Raw genomic sequence first — 22,047 nt, 5'->3', positions numbered from 1 at the left:
AGGAAAGAGTAAAAGAGAGAGAGAGAGATTGAGGTCATGGCCTTGCAGTGGTCAGAGGTGTAACAGTAAAGCTGAAGTGTCTCTGTTGCCCCCTGGTGGCAGTCCGCTAGAGTTCCTGAGTTTCAGTTCCACATGTAACACGCGGTCTGTCACACTGCTCTCTGTAGCTATCTTTTATTTAATATCTAAAGAGCATGGACACTACACTTCTAACACGGACTCATGAGGACAGACACCACTCCATACCTACTGCTGTATAGAATCCTGTCAAAGAGTGTGTGTGATTTGAGACGGAGCCCTAATACATGTGTAGATATTACACTGATCAGCCATAACATTGTGAGCAGTGACAGGTGAAGTGAATAAGACTGAGTATCTCCTCATCATGGCACCTGTTAGTGGGTGGGATATATTAGACAGCAAGTCAACATTTTGTCCTCAAAGTTGATGTTAGAAGCAGGAAAAATGGACAAGTGTAAGGATTTGAGCGAGTTTGATGAAGGGACGAATTGTGATGTCTAGACCGCTGGATCAGAGCATCTCCAAAACTCTGCAGGAGGAGGAGACAGGTCAGGGCTGTTATGGCAGCAGCAACACAATATTAGGCAGGTGGTCATAATGTTATGTCTGATCGGGGTATTGTATTATAATTAAATATACGGTAATGGGTTTAATGTAATAGTTTTTTTTTAAAGATGGCGACGCCTAGTGGTCAAATCGGTCATCGGTGACGTCATCACTAGGCGCCGGGAGAAAAATCCTCGGTCACGTGTGCAATGACAACTTCAGTCGTGTGTAACGCTGTAGAGAGTCAGAGGGTTGAACTTTAATTAAAGTGTGTTCATCTGGACCAGTGTTTAATTGGCGCATGTAGGGAGTTGATCTGTTCTCTCGCGCGCGCCACTGTTTGTTTGTTTGTTTGTTTGTTTATTATGCACGTGGCCTTCACCCGGTGCAGACAGATTGCATGCCGCCTGCTGAACTTTCCCCGTGTCTCCGCTGCTCTGACCGGGTGTAGATCTGACATGGCCACGGACGCGGGCAGAAACCGGAAACCGAGACCGCCCAAGGACACGCTGCGGCACGTGCGCTCCAGAGAGAGCCGCAAGCACGCGGACCTGCACGGGCCGTCCACCGTGTACGTACAGGTGGTGGGCGCGGGGGCGCGCGAGAACGGGGCGTCCTTATACGTCTTCTCCGAATATAACCGGTAAGAACCTTCATCACTATCACCATCATGATCATCATCACTATCATCATAATCATCATCATCATCATCATCATCACTATCATCATAATAATAATCATCACTATCATCATAATAATCATCATCACTATCATCATAATAATCATCATCACTATCATCATAATAATCATCATCATCATCATCATAATAATCATCATCATCATCATCACTATCATCATAATAATCATCATCATCACTATCATCATAATAATCATCATCATCATCATAATAATCATCATCATCATCATCACTATCATCATAATAATCATCATCATCACTATCATCATAATAATCATCATCATCATCATCATAATAATCATCATCATCATCACTATCATCATAATAATCATCATCATCACTATCATCATAATAATCATCATCATCATCATAATAATCATCATCATCATCATCACTATCATCATAATAATCATCATCATCATCATAATAATCATCATCATCATCATCACTATCATCATAATAATCATCATCACTATCATCATAATAATCATCATCATCACTATCATCATAATAATCATCATCATCATCATGATCATCACTATCATCATAATAATCATCATCATCATCATCACTATCATCATAATAATCATCATCATCACTATCATCATAATAATCATCATCATCACCATCATCATGATCATCACTATCATCATCATCACTATCATCATAATAATCATCATCATCACCATCATCATGATCATCACTATCATCATAATAATCATCATCATCATCATCACTATCATCATAATAATCATCATCATCACTATCATCATAATAATCATCATCATCACTATCATCATAATAATCATCATCATCATCATCATCATGATCATCATCACTATCATCATAATAATCATCATCATCACCATCATCATGATCATCACTATCATCATAATCATCATCATCATCATCATCATCACTATCATCATAATAATCATCATCATCATCATCATCATCACTATCATCATAATAATCATCATCATCATCACTATCATCATAATAATCATCATCATCATCATCATCATCATCACTATCATCATAATAATCATCATCATCATCACTATCATCATAATAATCATCATAATAATCATCATAATAATCATCATCATCATCACTATCATCATAATAATCATCATCATCATCACTATCATCATAATAATCATCATAATAATCATCATGATCATCATCACTATCATCATAATAATCATCATCATCATCATCATCATCATCATCACTATCATCATAATAATCATCATCATCATCACTATCATCATCATCATCATCATCATCACTATCATCATAATAATCATCATCATCATCACTATCATCATAATAATCATCATAATAATCATCATCATCATCACTATCATCATAATAATCGTCATCATCATCATCATAATAATCATCATCATCACTATCATCATAATAATCATCATCACTCATACACTCATCACAGGGCAGGTTGTGTCCAGTGTGCATTATAGCCTGTTCCCCATGTGGTCCTTGATCCAGAGATGCTTCTCTCGTCACCATCCTTATAAAACACGTCTGTTGGAGTGACCACCACCTCTCTGTGAGCTCAGTCCAGCCTCCTCAGCACCGCCGCTCCAATACCTGCATGTGTCTCTCAGTCACTGTCATGAGTTTCACACTATACATGCTGCACAGAGGGAATGTTCCAGATCATTTAGTCCTTGTCTGTGAAGTGAACACCTCAGTACTTCATTAATTCTGACCTTTGACCCCAGGTTTAGTAAATAAACAAACACAGTGATGAGGTTCAGTCATGAGTATTGCACTTTTATTTCCCCCAGATATCTGTTTAACTGTGGAGAAGGAACACAACGACTGATGCAGGAGCACAAGTGAGTCGAGTGTGTGAAGAACAATATTACACACTGTAACACACACACACACACACACACAAATGTTTCTGTGTTTATGGTTCAGACTGAGAGCTGCTCGCCTGGACAACATCTTCCTGACTCGCATGAGCTGGGATACAGTAGGAGGACTTTCAGGTAACACGCACACACAGGGAAACACTCTGATCCCTCAATCAGGACCATTGTAGCAGAATAACTGCATGTTTTTTTCACGTTCCTGTGTCTGTTGTTTTGAGTTGAACTCCAGATCTGTTTCTCAGGAATGATCCTGACACTGAAGGACACCGGAGTCCCTGAGTGCATCATGTCCGGACCTCCACAGCTGGTGTGTACACGTTTCTGTCTGTCCCTCGCATTGTCTTTTAGCATCGAATGTAAAATAAGACAGCGTCTTCAGAAGAACATTCACTGATTCAGTCTCTGATTCACTGAATTGAAGAGAAGAGACTCTCTAAATGATTCAAAGTCAAAGAAGCTTTATTGTCACTTCAACCATATATATCAGATGCAGTACACAGTGAAGTGAAACAACGTTCCTCCTGGAGCAGAGGTGCTACACAGAACACAGACAAAGTACAGTGACGCAGACAAACATAGAGCTATAACATAGATAAAAAAAATTAAACTATAATTTAAAAATTAAAATTAAACTAAACAAATTAAACTATACTTAAGGTGCAGTCTTTAAGAACTAGACATACAACAGAAGTGCACAGGAAGACAAGACAAGACAAGACAAGACAGGACAGTGCAGACAAACAACATATAGGCCGACTTTGTGCAATGAACGAGGCAATGTGCAAAGAACAGTGTATACAGTGAGTGTAGATATTAAAGCGACACATGTAAACAGGATTAATATAAATATATATAAATGTAAAGTGACGTGCGTGAAAACAGGACAATTTAGTGTGTGTGTGTCTGACTATGTCCAGCACAGTTCAGTTCTTTTTTTTTTTTTTGTGTGTGTGTGTGTGTGTCCAGCACAGTTCAGTTCTCCTCTGAGATCAGATCTTGGTTGTACGTGTGTGTGTGTGTGTGTGTGTGTCCAGCTCAGCTCAGTTCTCTGTTGAGATGCCTGATTACCTGAGGGAAGAAACTTTAACAGTCTGGTTGTGAGGGTCCGAATGCTCCGGTACCTCTTTCTGGATGGCAGAAGGGTGAAGAGTGTGTGTGTGGGGTGTGTAAGAGTGTGTGTGTGGGGTGTGTAAGAGTGTGTGTGTGGGGTGTGTAAGAGTGTGTGTGTGGGGTGTGTAAGAGTGTGTGTGAGGGGTGTGTGGGGTGTGTAAGAGTGTGTGTGAGGGGTGTGTGGGGTGTGTAAGAGTGTGTGTGAGGGGTGTGTGGGATCATCCACAATGCTGTTTGCTTTGCGGATGCAGTGTGTAGTGTAAATGTCTGTGATAGAGGGAAGAGAGACTCCGATGATCTTCTCAGCTGTCCTCACTATCCCCTGAAGGGTCTTGCGGTCCGAGACGGTGCAGTTCCCAAACCAGGCAGTGATGCAGCTGCTCAGGACGCTCTCCATGGTCCCTCTGTAGAAGGTGGTTAGGATGGGAGGTGGAAGATGAGCCTTCCTCAGCCTTCGCAGGAAGTAGAGACACTGCTGGGCTTTCCTGGTGATGGAGCTGGTGTTGAGTGACCAGGTGAGGTCCTCCACCAGGTGAACACCAAGGAATTTGGTGCTCTTGACGATCTCCACGATGGACTCATCGATGTTCAGTGGAGAATGGTCACTCTGTGCCCTCCTGAAGTCAACAACCATCTCTTTGGTCTTGTCGACATTCAGAGACAGGTTGTTGTCTCTGCACCAGGCTGCTAGTTATTGCACCTCCTCTCTATATGCTGACTCGTCGTTCTTACTGATGAGATCCACCACGGTCATGTCATCGGAGAACTTGATGATATGATTAGAGCTGTGCATTGCTGCACAGTCGTGAGTCAGCAGAGTGAACAGCAGTGGACTGAGCACACAGCCCTGAGGTGCTCCAGTGTTCAGTGTGGTGGTGCTGGAGATACTGCTTCCGATCCGGACTGACTGAAGACTTCCAGTCAGGAAATCCAGGATCCAGTTGCAGAGGGAGGTGTTGATGCCCAGCAGACTCAGCTTCTCCATCAGGTGCTGAGGAATGATCGTGTTGAATGCTGAACTGAAGTCAATGAGCAGCATTCGTAGGTAAGTGTCTTTATTGTCCAGGTGTGTGAGGGCCAGATGGAGGGTTGTGGTGATGGCATCGTCTGTGGAGCGATTTGGACAATACACAAACTGCATGGAGTCAAGTGACTGTGGCAGCAGGTTCTTGATGTGCCTCATGACGAGCCTCTTGAAGCACTTCATGATGATGGGTGTGAGTGCAACGGGACGGTAATCATTGAGACAGGACACTGGAGACTTCTTCAGCACGGGAATGATGGTGGTCGACTTTAGGCACGTTAGGATTCACTGATTCAGTCTCTGGTTCACTGAATTGAAGAGAAGTGACTCTCTAAATGATTCACTAATTCAGTCTCTGATTCACTGATGTGAGGAGGAGTGACTCTAAATGATTCACTGATTCAGTCTCTGATTCACTGAACAACAGGAGAGCGAATCTCGGTTAAATCTATTAAACGATTCACTGATTCAGTCACTGACTCACTGAATGACTCTGCTGAGTGAGTTGAAAATCTTATTGCAGCACTCGCAGGAACTAGCATTAGCAAAGCAGCCGCGGACATTCCTTTATCTGTTTTGTTTTTCAGGAGAGATATCTGAACGCTATCCGAGTTTTCTCTGGGCCGCTGGACGACATCAGACTGTGTAAGAGTTCTGTCCAGACCTTCTGATCTGAGACTGTGAGTTCTGTCTTATATAGTTTAAAATGTTTTAAAAGGTGTGTGTGTGTGTGTTTACTGAATGCAGCAGTGAGACCGTACACTGAGCCTGAGTATAGAGATGACACCATGACTGTCAACCAAGTGCCCTTATTCGGTTAGTGTGCAAGTACACATCACTCCTACATAGACTCATCACGCCTACATAGACTCATCACGCCTACATAGACTCATCACGCCTACATAGACTCATCACGCCTACATAGACTCATCACTCCTACGCACACACTCATCACTCCTACATACACTCATCACTCCTACACACACTCATCACTCCTACACACACACTCATCACTCCTACATACACTCATCACTCCTACACACACACTCATCACTCCTACATACACTCATCACTCCTACATACACTCATCACTCCTACATACACTCATCACGCCTACATACACTCATCACTCCTACACACACACTCATCACTCCTACACACACACTCATCACTCCTACACACACACTCATCACTCCTACATACACTCATCACTCCTACATACACTCATCACTCCTACATACACTCATCACGCCTACATACACTCATCACTCCTACACACACACTCATCACTCCTACATACACTCATCACTCCTACATACACTCATCACTCCTACATACACTCATCACGCCTACATACACTCATCACTCCTACACACACACTCATCACTCCTACATACACTCATCACTCCTACACACACTCATCACTCCTACATACACTCATCACTCCTACACACACTCATCACTCCTACACACACACACTCATCACTCCTACACACTCATCACTCCTACACACACACACTCATCACTCCTACACACTCATCACTCCTACACACACACACTCATCACTCCTACACACTCATCACTCCTACACACACATCACTGTTACACACATCACTCCTACACACACACTCATCACTCCTACACACACTCATCACTCCTACATACACTCATCACTCCTACACACACACTCATCACTGCTACACACACTCATCACTGCTACACACATCACTCCTACACACACACTCATCACTCCTACACACACACACTCATCACTCCTACACACACTCATCACTCCTACACACACACTCACATCACTCCTACACACACACTCACATCACTCCTACACACACACTCACATCACTCCTACACACACTCACATCACTCCTACACACACGCTCATCACTCCTACACACACTCATCACTCCTACACACACTCACATCACTCCTACACATGCACTCATCACTCCTACACGCACACACTCATCACTCCTACACACACATCACTGTTACACACATCACTCCTACACACACACTCATCACTCCTACACACACACTCATCACTCCTACATACACTCATCACTCCTACACACACACTCATCACTCCTACACACACATCACTCCTACACACATCACTCCTACACACACACACTCATCACTCCTACATACACTCATCACTCCTACACACACACTCATCACTCCTACACACACACACCCATCACTCCTACACACACACACTCATCACTCCTACACACACACTCACATCACTCCTACACACACTCATCACTCCTACATACACTCATCACTCCTACACACACACTCACATCACTCCTACACACACTCATCACTCCTACATACACTCATCACTCCTACACACACACTCACATCACTCCTACACACACACACATCACTCCTACACACACTCATCACTCCTACACGCACACACTCATCACTCCTACACGCACACACTCATCACTCCTACACGCACACACTCATCACTCCTACACGCACACACTCATCACTCCTACACACACACTCACATCACTCCTGCACACACGCTCACATCACTCCTACACACACTCATCACTCCTACGCACACACTCCTACACACACACTCACATCACTCCTACACACACTCATCACTCCTACACACACTCATCACTCCTACACACACACTCATCACTGCTACACACTCACATCACTCCTACACACTCACATCACTCCTACACACTCACATCACTCCTACACACTCACATCACTCCTACACACACTCACATCACTCCTACACACACTCACATCACTCCTACACACACTCACATCACTCCTACACACTCACATCACTCCTACACACACTCACATCACTCCTACACACACTCACATCACTCCTACACACACTCATCACTCCTACACACTCTCATCACTCCTACACACACTCACATCACTCCTACACACACTCACATCACTCCTACACACACTCTCATCACTCCTACACACACACTCACATCACTCCTACACACACACTCACATCACTCCTACACAAACTCACATCACTCCTACACACACATCACTCCTACACACACACATCACTCCTACACACACATCACTGTTACACACATCACTCCTACACACACACTCATCACTCCTACACACACTCACATCACTCCTACACACACACTCACATCACTCCTACACAAACTCACATCACTCCTACACACACATCACTCCTACACACACACATCACTCCTACACACACATCACTGTTACACACATCACTCCTACACACACACTCATCACTCCTACACACACACTCATCACTCCTACACACACACTCATCACTCCTACACACACACTCATCACTCCTACACACACTCATCACTCCTACACACACACTCATCACTCCTACACACACATCACTGTTACACACATCACTCCTACACACACACTCATCACTCCTACACACACACTCATCACTCCTACACACACATCACTGTTACACACATCACTCCTACACACACACTCATCACTCCTACACACACACTCATCACTCCTACATACACATCACTCTTACACACACATCACTCCTACACACACACACATCACTCTTATACACACATCACTCCTACACACACACACATCACTCTTATACACACATCACTCCTACACACACACACATCACTCTTATACACACATCACTCCTACACACACACACATCACTCCTACACACACTCATCACTCCTACACGCACACACACATCACTCTTACACACACACTCATCACTCCTACACACACATCACTCTTACACACACATCACTCCTACACACACACACATCACTCTTACACACACATCACTCCTACACACACACACGTCACTCTTATACACACATCACTCCTACACACACACACGTCACTCTTATACACACATCACTCCTACACACACACACATCACTCTTATACACACATCACTCCTACACACACACACATCACTCTTATACACACATCACTCCTACACACACACACATCACTCTTATACACACATCACTCCTACACACACACACATCACTCTTATACACACATCACTCCTACACACACACACATCACTCTTATACACACATCACTCCTACACACACACACATCACTCTTATACACACATCACTCCTACACACACACACATCACTCTTATACACACATCACTCCTACACACACACACATCACTCTTATACACACATCACTCCTACACACACACACATCACTCTTATACACACATCACTCCTACACACACACACATCACTCTTATACACACATCACTCCTACACACACACACATCACTCTTATACACACATCACTCCTACACACACACACATCACTCTTATACACACATCACTCCTACACACACACACATCACTCTTATACACACATCACTCCTACACACACACACATCACTCTTATACACACATCACTCCTACACACACACACATCACTCTTATACACACATCACTCCTACACACACACACATCACTCTTATACACACATCACTCCTACACACACACACATCACTCTTATACACACATCACTCCTACACACACACACATCACTCTTATACACACATCACTCCTACACACACACACATCACTCTTATACACACATCACTCCTACACACACACACATCACTCTTATACACACATCACTCCTACACACACACACATCACTCTTATACACACATCACTCCTACACACACACACATCACTCTTATACACACATCACTCCTACACACACACACATCACTCTTATACACACATCACTCCTACACACACACACACATCACTCTTATACACACATCACTCCTACACACACACACACATCACTCTTATACACACATCACTCCTACACACACACACATCACTCTTATACACACATCACTCCTACACACACACATCACTCTTATACACACATCACTCCTACACACACACACATCACTCTTATACACACATCACTCCTACACACACACACATCACTCTTATACACACATCACTCCTACACACACACACATCACTCTTATACACACATCACTCCTACACACACACACATCACTCTTATACACACATCACTCCTACACACACACACATCACTCTTATACACACATCACTCCTACACACACACACATCACTCTTATACACACATCACTCTTATACACACACACATCACTCTTACACACACATCACTCCTACACACACACACGTCACTCTTATACACACATCACTCCTACACACACACACACGTCACTCTTATACACACATCACTCCTACACACACACATCACTCTTATACACACATCACTCCTACACACACACACATCACTCTTATACACACATCACTCCTACACACACACACATCACTCTTATACACACATCACTCCTACACACACACACACATCACTCTTATACACACATCACTCCTACACACACACATCACTCTTATACACACATCACTCCTACACACACACACATCACTCTTATACACACATCACTCCTACACACACACACATCACTCCTACACACACACACATCACTCTTATACACACATCACTCCTACAGTGACATCACTCTTATACACACGTCACTCTTATACACACATCACTCTTATACACACGTCACTCTTATACACACACACATCACTCTTATACACACGTCACTCTTATACACACACACATCACTCTTATACACACGTCACTCTTATACACACACACGTCACTCTTATACACACGTCACTCCTACACACACACACATCACTCTTATACACACGTCACTCCTACACACACACACATCACTCTTATACACACGTCACTCCTACACACACACACATCACTCTTATACACACGTCACTCCTACACACACACACATCACTCTTATACACACGTCACTCCTACACACACACACATCACTCTTATACACACGTCACTCCTACACACACACACATCACTCTTATACACACGTCACTCCTACACACACACACATCACTCTTATACACACGTCACTCCTACACACACACACATCACTCTTATACACACGTCACTCCTACACACACACACATCACTCTTATACACACGTCACTCTTATACACACACACATCACTCTTATACACACGTCACTCTTATACACACACACATCACTCTTATACACACGTCACTCTTATACACACACACATCACTCTTATACACACGTCACTCTTATACACACATCACTCCTACACACACACACATCACTCTTATACACACGTCACTCCTACACACACACACATCACTCTTATACACACGTCACTCCTACACACACACACATCACTCTTATACACACGTCACTCCTACACACACACACATCACTCCTACACACACACACATCACTCTTATACACACATCACTCGTACACACTCATCATTTGTGTGTGTGTAGCTGGGCAGAGTTCAGAGCGGATGAGGCGTGGCAGTGGTGGGAGTGGCAATGGGCGTGGCCAGCGGAAGGAGCTGTGGCAGAAAGACGAGTGTGAGGAGAGAGAGAGCGACGGCTCAGAAAGTCCAGGTACTGACACGGGCTGTGTTCTAATACTGTTTATAACACGTTCATAACACTCATATAATCCTGGACATGGACATTTCGTTTAGCTGTGTGTGTGTGTGTTAATGTTAGAACGGAGAGAGAGCAGCATGCGAGACCCCTCGCTGGTGGTGGCCTACGTGTGTAAGGTAATAATGTTTGGTGACATCACTTCCTGTCTTTATGTCATGAGTGAAGGCTCTGATTCCTCACTCTTGTGTTCACTCACAGCTTCACCCAAAAAAAGGCAACTTCCTGGTGAACAAAGCCAAAGAGCTGGGACTTCCTGTGTGAGTGTTTCTATATGTGTATGTATGTGTGTGTGTGTAACGGTGCTGGTGTCGGTCCCTAAAACTGATCTGTGGTTCACTCTCAGAGGAACGGCGGCCATCGGCCCGCTCATATCCACGCTAAAGGAAGGGAAAAGCATCACCTATGAGGGCAAGGAGGTAAAATCCTGCATTTACCCCATAATCTGTGTGTGTTATCCATCTCATGATTAGCATTAGCGTGTTAGCTTCACCTACCTATGTTAAATCTCTACTTTTTAACACTTAATTCTTTTGTGTGTCTCTGTGTGTGTGTGTGTGTGTGTGTGTCTCAGATTCAGCCAGATGAAGTGTGTACTCCAGCTGATCCGGGTTCTGTGTTCCTGGTGATCGACTGTCCCTCTGAAGAGTTCCTTCAGCCGCTCTGCACCAGTCAGATCCTCGCTAGGTGACGTCATCTTCACTTAGCCTCGACCCTTAAATTAAACACTTAAAAAAACAAAAAGTAACAGACTAAATCTCGTGTTGGATTGGTGTTGATCAACCTGGAAAACTTTCAGGTGTCCCTCAAGGCTCGCTTCTTGGTCCCAGATCTTTTCGTCATTGTGTACGTTTTTCTACATGATTTGATGAATTCACTCAGTTTTGGATGAACTTGTGTTGTTATTGCAGCGTCAGCCCACAAACATAGCCTTATAGCCTAATAGCCTAAAAATAAACAAACAAACAAACAGGAAGCACAGTTATAATAAAGTCTGTGACGAAATTTATTATGAAGTGAAAATAAAACTGAACAGGCCAAAGATATTCAGGTCGCCGTAGCAACCATGTATATCCTCTTCCCCTGCACCTGGATCCAGATGTTAATATCTCAAACCTACCTCTGTGTGTGTGTGTGTTAGGTATCAGAGCGGGGGTTCGGAGGGTGCTGCAGTCCTGGTGGTGCACATGACACCGGAGTCAGTGCTGAAAACACCAGAGTACCAGTGCTGGATGGAGAGGTACTGTCTCTTTAAGAGGATATGTTTATTCACACACACACACACACACACACACACAGAGTCTTACCCAGTCTCCAGCAGTTCTACATTAACGTGGTATCTGTTCATGAGTGTGTTATGGTATTGTGTCTATTTCAGCTCTGAAACCAGACAGCTGTGTTCTTCAGGCTGTTAAAGATCAGGCAGTGAGCTCCGCCTGTAGAAACAACCCCACAGAGCCCCGCCCCCAGTGTTGCTAGTTTCTAGAACAGTCTGATCTTGTTAAATAAACGCAGTGAACTTAATGAAGGATCTCCATCACACACGTCCGTGTTTAAATGTGTAAATCTGTTCATCTTCACTTGCTATGATTTGCTTAGTGAAAAAGATCAAACTTGAGGTTTTATTTATTTATTCATTCATTCATCATGGCCAGGGTCGGTTGCCGTGGTAACTCCAGAGCTTTAGTAGTCTCTGTTATTGAGTGAAGATACTTCAAAAATCAGGTGTGTGTGTGTGTGTGTCAGGTTCTCCCACAGTACGGAGCACGTGATCATGAACGAGCAGGTCTCCACCATCCACAACGTCCGCAGCCACAAGATCCAAACGCAGCTGAACCTGATCCACTCGGACATCTTCCCCGAGCTGCAGCACTACACCTCCAAGGTACAGCGGAGTCACGACTCTCACCTAACATCACGTCACGTAGCTGCAGGACGTTTAAACCTCCGTGTCAACAAGTACAGCTGGAATAGGAGAGCGGATCAGTGCTTTGTTTACTCGTTGATCCCTCTGTTTGTTTGTAGGAGTCTCAGGCTGCGCTGCAGGTCCCCAACATCAGAGCCGAGTGTCTGCTCAAGTTCCAGCTCAGACCCAAAGCCGAGTGGCAGCGGTGAGAGTTCTCAGAATAATCTAATCTGGACTAGTTCATCCACACTGCACCGGGTTAAAGCTTCTTATTCCAAAATCCAGAACTTAATTTCCAGACTTCAGACACTAATCACGTCTTAATACTCCAGACTCTAGATCCTGATCATCTCGAGTAATCTAGACATTAACTTCCAGAAGTTTCAGCTCCATAACCCAGATTATGCTCAGCTAAAGAAATCTCGAGTCTCAGACACCAGATTACATTCATCTAGAATAATCTGCAGTTTAAAGTCCAGACTCTGGATTGTTCTGATCTCCAGTTAAAAATCCCAGTTCCGAGTTCATATTTCAGACCGCCGTCTGATCAGACTCTCTGATTATCACACCAGTCACAATGTGCACTGTATTGCCAAAAGTTTTGGGACGTCTGCCTTTCCATGCACATGAATGTAATATGGAGTTGTTCTGCCCTTTACAGCTATAACAGCTTCAGTGTCTTTGAAGAGACATTGAAGACAAGCATCCATGTCTTTATGGACCTTGCTTTGGTCACTGGTGTGCAGTCATGTTGGAACAGGAAGGGGTCATCCCCAAACTGTTCCCACAAAGAACATGAAATTGTCCAAAATGCCTTGGTATGAAGCTGAAGCATTAAGAGTTCCTTTCACTGGAACTAAGGGGCCGAGCCCAACCCCTGAAAAACAACACCTGAACTCAGTGATTTGGAGGGGTGTCCCAATACTTTTGCCAATAAAGTCTATATTCCAGACCCCAGATTAGATTAACCCTGATTTGAAACTTGTAACCCTAGAGTCTAGAAAAACATTCTCCAGATTTTAATCTAGAGTTTAAATTCTAGACCCCAGTGTTACTCTAATTTAGAACAATATACATTAATGTGCAATTTTGCTACTTAAAGTTACACTCGATTTACAGAACACACACACACAGGCAAATGAATTTAAGTGCAGATTCTATATTCCGCTTGTCTAGCAGGACTTCAGAGAGTCCAGAGAAGGTGTTAAACTTGACTCCTGTCCCCAGGCAGAGCTGATTTTCGGGAGAAAGACGTTTTATTAGATACATTTCTCTCTGTCTCAACACATTTGTCTCCAAATAGATGACGGATTGGACGGATTGGCTTCAGTGGCTTTAAGCTATTAGGTTTCTGTCAGGACTGCTCAGATATGTGTGTGTGTGTGTGTGTGTGTGTGTGTAGTGATGCCATCCCCACCTGTGACCAAGAGGAATTCATTAAGGAGGCGGCAGAGGTGCCAAATTTCCTGCAGGAAGTGGAGGAGTGTAAACACTTCCAGACCACCGACTCTGCCGTGCTGTCCGGTAAGGTCATCATCCATCCACACGGAGAGATGGAGAGACAGATAGAGAGAGAGAGAGAGAGATGGACAGGAAGACTGATGTTTGGTGACGTTTCATTTTCTCAGCCCTGGCCTCAGCTGACCCTCGTTCACTCGTTCACGTCTGCGTGCTCGGCCTCACTGTGTGTGATTACAGCTGCATTCTTTCATCCGGTCTCAGTCCCAGAACTCGGATCAGAACATAAACATCTACATCAGTCTGCTCCATCGTCCAGTTTAGACTCCGGACCTCACATTTTATTCATCTAGAGCTGATAGATTTAAACTTGAACTAAGTTTTTAATTGCAGAGTTTCAGATTTAGCGGTGTGCTTATCTAGTGTGTGTGTGTGTGTGTGTAGGTAAGGTCGAGCGCTACCCTGAGGTGGTGTTTTTGGGGACAGGATCAGCTCTGCCCATGAAGATCAGGAACGTCAGCGGAACCCTGGTTAACATCAGGTACTGTTACACTGTGATGGATTGTGTGTGTGTGTTTACGTTCTAACTGTTGAAACCGTGTGTGTGTGTGTGTGGTAGTTCCACCCAGTCTCTGCTGTTGGACTGTGGTGAAGGCACATTTGGACAGTTGTGTCGTCAGTATGGTAACGGTGTGGATGAGATGCTGGCCAAGTTATCCACAGTGTTTGTGTCTCATATTCACGCGGATCATCACACGGTGAGTCGTGTGTGTGTGTGCTTATTATTCAACAATTTACTTATTATTCACTCATATATCTAGCTAATATTGAATATATTGCTAATATCCACTGACGCTCTCCATCATATGTCTAGCTAATATTGCTAATATAGCTAATATCCACTGCTACTCTTCATGTCTGTGACTAGTGTGATGCTAAATCACAGACACATGTTTCCATGTTTGTTGTGTTTCATTCACAGGGACTGATTAACCTGCTGCTGCAGAGAGAGCGCGCTCTGGTAAGTGCACTTATTATTCTGTAACCCCTCTAAACCCACTGATGTATCCGTGTTGAGTAAATGATGGTCTCTCCGTCTCCCTGCAGAGGATCATGGGTAAAGCCTTTACTCCAGTGTACCTGGTAGCTCCTGCTCAGATCATGACCTGGCTCAATCAGTACCACGATCACTGCCAGGAGATCCTCAGCCATGTCAAGTGAGGGCGCCGTCCTAAACCACACCACATTATACACACACATTCGAGTAGAGTAGTCGTTGGAGGTCAGGGTTCTCAAATAATCACAGCGGAAAGCTGGTAAAGGCTAGGCTAGAGTTAACACAGGTGGTCAAGGCTCTAGAGTTAACACAGTGGGTCAAGATCCTAGAGTTAGTGCAAATGGTCAAGGCTCTAGAGTTAACACAGTGGGTCAAAGTTCTAGAGTTAAGGCTTTAGAGTTAAAACTGGCTCAAGGCTCTAGATTTAATAGTTATTCAAGGTTCTAGAGTTAATACCTGATGGTTAAGGCTGTAACGTTAATACAGTTGATCAAGGTTCTAGAGTTTATGCAGTGGGTCAGGACTCATGTGGAGGTCTATGCAGTGGCTCTAGAATTTGGTCAGAGCTCTAAAGTTCATGTAGTTGGTTAGAGCTCTAGAGTTAATGTGTGTGTGTGTGTGTGTTCTTTTCAGCTTCATCCCTGCGAAGTGTCTGTGTGAGGGAGCTGAAGTGCCCAAGTTCAAGACCAAATCCTTCATTCAGAGTCTGCTGAAGAGGAACGACCTCACTAAGGTAGAGCGCTAATACTCCATCACAATAAAGTGTATTAGTCATGTGTGGTTTTAAGAGCTGTGTGTGTGTGTGTGTGTGTGTGTGTGTGTGTGTGGTGGTGACAGTTTCAGACGTGTTTGGTGCGGCACTGTAAGAACGCGTACGCCTGTAGTTTGACCCATCAGTCTGGCTGGCAGCTTGTCTTCTCTGGAGATACCATGCCATGTGACACACTCGCACAGATGGGTGAGACACACACACACACACACACACACACACACTTTGTCCTGTTTCAGCTCTATTGATTAAACCAGACTGTGTTTAAAGCTGTGGTGTGTTTGTGAGGTGTGCTTCTCTCGCTCTATCACTCACACACACACACACACACACACACACACACACACACACACACCGTTATTGATCAGCCCAATCTCCACTAACAACTCCAGAGAGACACATGCACTCCATCACTACCTCTGCATTACAGAGCCAGCAGTGACTCATTACTCTGAAATTGTGTGTGTGCGCGCGCGCTCGGGTGTTTGTTTTGCAGGAAAGAATGCGACATTGCTAATCCATGAGGCAACACTGGAGGATGGCATGGAAGAGGAGGCCATGGAGAAAAGGCATAGGTACACACACACACACACACACCCACACACCCCAATTGTATACATACACAAATATGGCACAGTGGAGGACATGTGCTTTCCCAACAGTGTGTGTGTCCGTGTGTGTGTGTGTGGTATGTGTATATATATATATATATATATATATATATATATATATATATATATATATATATATATATATATATATATATATAATCTGTAATTGTGTGTGTGTATGTATGTGTGTATATGTATATATATATATATATATATATATATATATATATATATATATATATATATATATATATATATATATATATATATATATATATATAATTATCTGTGTGTGTGTATGTGTGGACCAGGTCAGGGCCAGCAAGTCCTTCTCTGCTGACCTAAACTGCAGTGATCTGAATCACTGACTTGCATTTTAATATATTTAACATATTTTTCCCTGAATGTGTATTAAATTATTCCCAATAGTCTATTCTCTACATTTCATAGTTTTTCTCTCGGTTGCGCTGTTTCCAGTAGTGTATATTTATGATGAGTATTTATCCAATCATATTTCAGCCAGTGGATGACATCATGTGTTGCCAGGGTGAAAGAAATCTGCCTTCAGGCCTTCAGAATCAATATTGCAGGCTCCCGGAGCTTAAAATAAGTGGCAATGAAATTGTTCCATTAACCAATCAGATTTCGAGTTGGCGTCGCTGGGGCCATCTAGCAGGCATACGATTACGTCAGCAATTTCCCGTCCTCTGATTGGATAATTGGAGTAGTCAGAGGCAGCGACCCGCCCATATACATTGTTTCTGTATTCTCTGCGTCTCATTTCAGATGCTGCGTCCTGCGGAGATTGCAGTTTGCAGTTGCCGTGGCGTCTAGGGGCGATTCTAAATTTTTTATTTAAAGGGGGGCTCAGCGCCCAATGAGGGTATAATAGTAAAAAATAAATAAATAAAATAAAGGTTTGACTAACAGGGTAGGATGGTAAACTTATTGCAGCATTCCACTGTATTGCACAGATGTGTATAACATTTGAGTACTGAACAAGACAAATACGAGTCTTCCTGATCACACACTCGCACACACACACACACACACACACTCACACACACACTCACACACACACACTCACACACACTTGTCCTCTGATCCTCGCTCTGCGACGCCGCGGTCTGCGGATTGAAGAACACGCTGAAAGACGGGGAGGAGCCGAAGTCTGCCGGAGTTTTCATATGAAATTTAAAGGGGACTGAGGAGATCAATTTGTGTAGAGTTTATGGAGAATCACAGAATTTTAGGAGGGCTGAGTAGAAAATGGCCAGGCGACGCCCGTGGTGGCATCATGATGGTATAGAGGTGGATTAATTCAGGAAGGACACCAGTGAAGGCCTAGGGTTAGGGTTATATTTATCTGTGTGTATATGTGTGTGTGTGTATATATATATATATATATTTGTGTGTATATTTCTGTGATTGTGTGTGTATATATTTGTGTGTATATTTGTGTGTATATATACAGTATTTATCTGTGTGTATTTGTGTGTGTGTGTGTGTGTGTGTATTTGTGTGTGTGTATATGTATGTATATATTTGTGTGTGTGTGTGTGTGTATTTGTGTGTGTGTATATGTATGTATATATTTCTGTGTGTATTTGTGTGTGTGTATATGTATGTATATATTTGTGTGTGTGTGTGTGTGTGTGTATTTGTGTGTGTATATGTATGTATATATTTATCTGTGTGTGTGTGTATTTGTGTGTGTGTGTATATGTATGTATATATTTCTGTGTGTGTATTTGTGTGTGTGTATATGTATGTATATATTTGTGTGTGTGTGTGTATTTGTGTGTGTGTATATGTATGTATATATTTCTGTGTGTGTGTATTTGTGTGTGTGTATATGTATGTATATATTTGTGTGTGTGTGTGTGTGTGTATTTGTGTGTGTATATGTATGTATATATTTATCTGTGTGTGTGTGTGTATTTGTGTGTGTGTATATGTATGTATATATTTCTGTGTGTGTATTTGTGTGTGTGTGTATATGTATGTATATATTTGTGTGTGTGTGTGTATTTGTGTGTGTGTATATGTATGTATATATTTGTGTGTGTGTGTGTGTGTGTGTGTGTGTGTTTGTGTGTGTGTATATGTATGTATATATTTCTGTGTGTGTGTATTTGTGTGTGTGTATATGTATGTATATATTTGTGTGTGTGTGTGTGTGTGTGTATTTGTGTGTGTATATGTATGTATATATTTATCTGTGTGTGTGTGTGTATTTGTGTGTGTGTATATGTATGTATATATTTCTGTGTGTGTATTTGTGTGTGTGTATATGTATGTATATATTTGTGTGTGTGTATTTGTGTGTGTGTATATGTATGTATATATTTCTGTGTGTGTATTTGTGTGTGTATATGTATGTATATATTTGTGTGTGTGTGTGCATTTGTGTGTGTGTATATGTATGTATATATTTGTGTGTGTGTGTGTATTTGTATGTATATATTTCTGTGTGTGTATTTGTGTATATGTATGTATATATTTATCTGTGTGTGTGTGTGTATTTGTGTGTGTGTATATGTATGTATATATTTCTGTGTGTGTGTGTGTGTGTATTTGTGTGTGTGTATATGTATGTATATATTTGTGTGTGTGTGTGTGTGTGTGTGTGTGTGTGTGTGTGTGTATATGTATGTATATATTTATCTGTGTGTGTGTGTTCCCTCCTGTAGTACGACGTCTCAGGCCATTGGAACGGGGATGAGTATGAACGCTGAGTTTATCATGTTGAACCACTTCAGTCAGCGATACGCCAAGATCCCGCTCTTCAGCTCCGACTTTAACCAGCGTGTGGGCGTGGCCTTCGACCACATGAGAGTGAGGAGGCAACATATTCTCACCTTGTTACCCTTCTTCACTTTGTATCCCTTCCTTTCTTACCCCCTTGTTTCATTCCTTCTCTCACCTCACACCTCCTAACCTCTCTGGCCTGTACCCTCCTCGTCCTGTTACCCTCTCGCCTCACACCCTCAACTAATTACCCTTTCACCTAATACCCAGTTACCTTGTTGCCTCATTTTTCTTTACCTTGTACCCGTCTTGCTCCATTACCCATTATCTTTTACCTTATTACCACCTCACTTTATCTCTAGTTACTTAGTACAATCTGGCATCATAACCCCTTGCCTCGTCCCCCCTTACCTCATAGCCCTCTTGATTTATACCTCCATCAATACCCTCACCATGTCCCCCCTTTACTTATACACTCTTACCTATTACCCCTCTTACCTCATTACCCCTTTACCTCATAACTTACCCCCTTTACCACTATAACCTCATAACCTCTTAGTTTCCCTTGCCTCAATTCTTTCTTCTTTTTCCATTCCACTTCACCTCATAAAACCCTTACGTTATGCCTCAATATACCCCCTTGCATTTTTTTAACCTCATTACCTCACATGCCACTGTACTTCCTACCTCATTTACCTTAATGATCCCTTACCTTCTACCTCACTCGCCTCATACACCCCTTTCTTGTGTTGAAACTTTATCTTACATCAATTCCTACCTCACACCTTTGTCCTTGTTACCCTCTGCCCACCTTAATACCCCCTCATATCTCCCCCTGTGTTCTCAGTAGTGTCTTTTATGAAGTCTGATTTTTAATTGTAATTTAATTCCAGATCCGGTTCGGAGATTTCCGGATTCTCCCACGCCTCCTGGCGCCTCTGAAGGCTCTGTTCGCCGAGGAGATTGAGGAAATGGAGGAGAGGCGAGGACGGAGAGAGCTTAGGGCGGGAAGGGGCATGGGGGCGGAGCTAAACTGTGAGCCCGGAGAAGGGGGAGGGGCTAAACAAGAAAAAGATGACCCTGACCACGAACCGGCCTGCAAACGAATAAAAACCACCTGAACTCGGACGAGGGCGGAGCTTTGGATCGGATTTGGCCAGTGGGAAAGGAATGACAGTTTAGCTGGACCAGTGGAGCTTCAGCCTGGAGATATCAGGACAGTGATGAAGATTAACAGAGCTGTGGATGTTCTGCATTTTGTGTGATGATTGTGATGAACTGATTTAGTTTCCTGACTGGTTTCTCTGTTCTGTTCCTCATATTCTCTTATTTATGCATTAAAAATTAGCCTGTTTTTTTTTAAATAATAAACACATGGATCTGATGGAGAACTTCTCAGAAGATTAGTTTGTAGTGAAGAAGCAGCTGGAGCTACACTGGATAAGCTGTTGAGATTTGAAGCAGGAAATAAAGTCCTACTTATCTTTGTGGTCTGCTTTAATCACTGTAGTGTCCAGATTCTGGTCTGCTTTAATCACTGTAGTGTCCAGATTCTGGTCTGCTTTAATCACTGTAGTGTCCAGA

At 43.0% G+C, this 22,047-nt stretch overlaps 1 protein-coding gene across 1 annotated transcript; it reads left to right on the top strand.

Annotated features, from left to right (window-relative positions):
- Positions 1 to 746: 746 nt before the first annotated feature.
- On the top strand, positions 747 to 21,951 carry elac2 (elaC ribonuclease Z 2). The gene is made up of 24 exons (XM_058404577.1): positions 747 to 1,210; positions 3,079 to 3,129; positions 3,215 to 3,285; positions 3,411 to 3,475; positions 5,890 to 5,947; positions 6,050 to 6,118; positions 11,741 to 11,866; positions 11,975 to 12,030; positions 12,113 to 12,171; positions 12,258 to 12,330; positions 12,486 to 12,598; positions 13,053 to 13,151; positions 13,658 to 13,796; positions 13,937 to 14,022; positions 15,220 to 15,346; positions 15,725 to 15,816; positions 15,895 to 16,033; positions 16,258 to 16,296; positions 16,383 to 16,492; positions 16,966 to 17,065; positions 17,170 to 17,290; positions 17,598 to 17,676; positions 20,406 to 20,550; positions 21,357 to 21,951. The coding sequence occupies exons 1-24, from the start codon at positions 933 to 935 to the stop codon at positions 21,582 to 21,584; spliced, it is 2,523 nt and encodes an 840-aa protein (XP_058260560.1). The 5' UTR covers positions 747 to 932; the 3' UTR covers positions 21,585 to 21,951.
- Positions 21,952 to 22,047: the final 96 nt, after the last annotated feature.

Source organism: Hemibagrus wyckioides, linkage group LG12 (genome assembly GCF_019097595.1).
Source record: "Hemibagrus wyckioides isolate EC202008001 linkage group LG12, SWU_Hwy_1.0, whole genome shotgun sequence".
Classification (NCBI taxonomy): domain Eukaryota; kingdom Metazoa; phylum Chordata; class Actinopteri; order Siluriformes; family Bagridae; genus Hemibagrus; species Hemibagrus wyckioides.
Note: the sequence above shows the minus strand (reverse complement) of the source record. Positions and strands in the feature narration are given on the sequence as shown.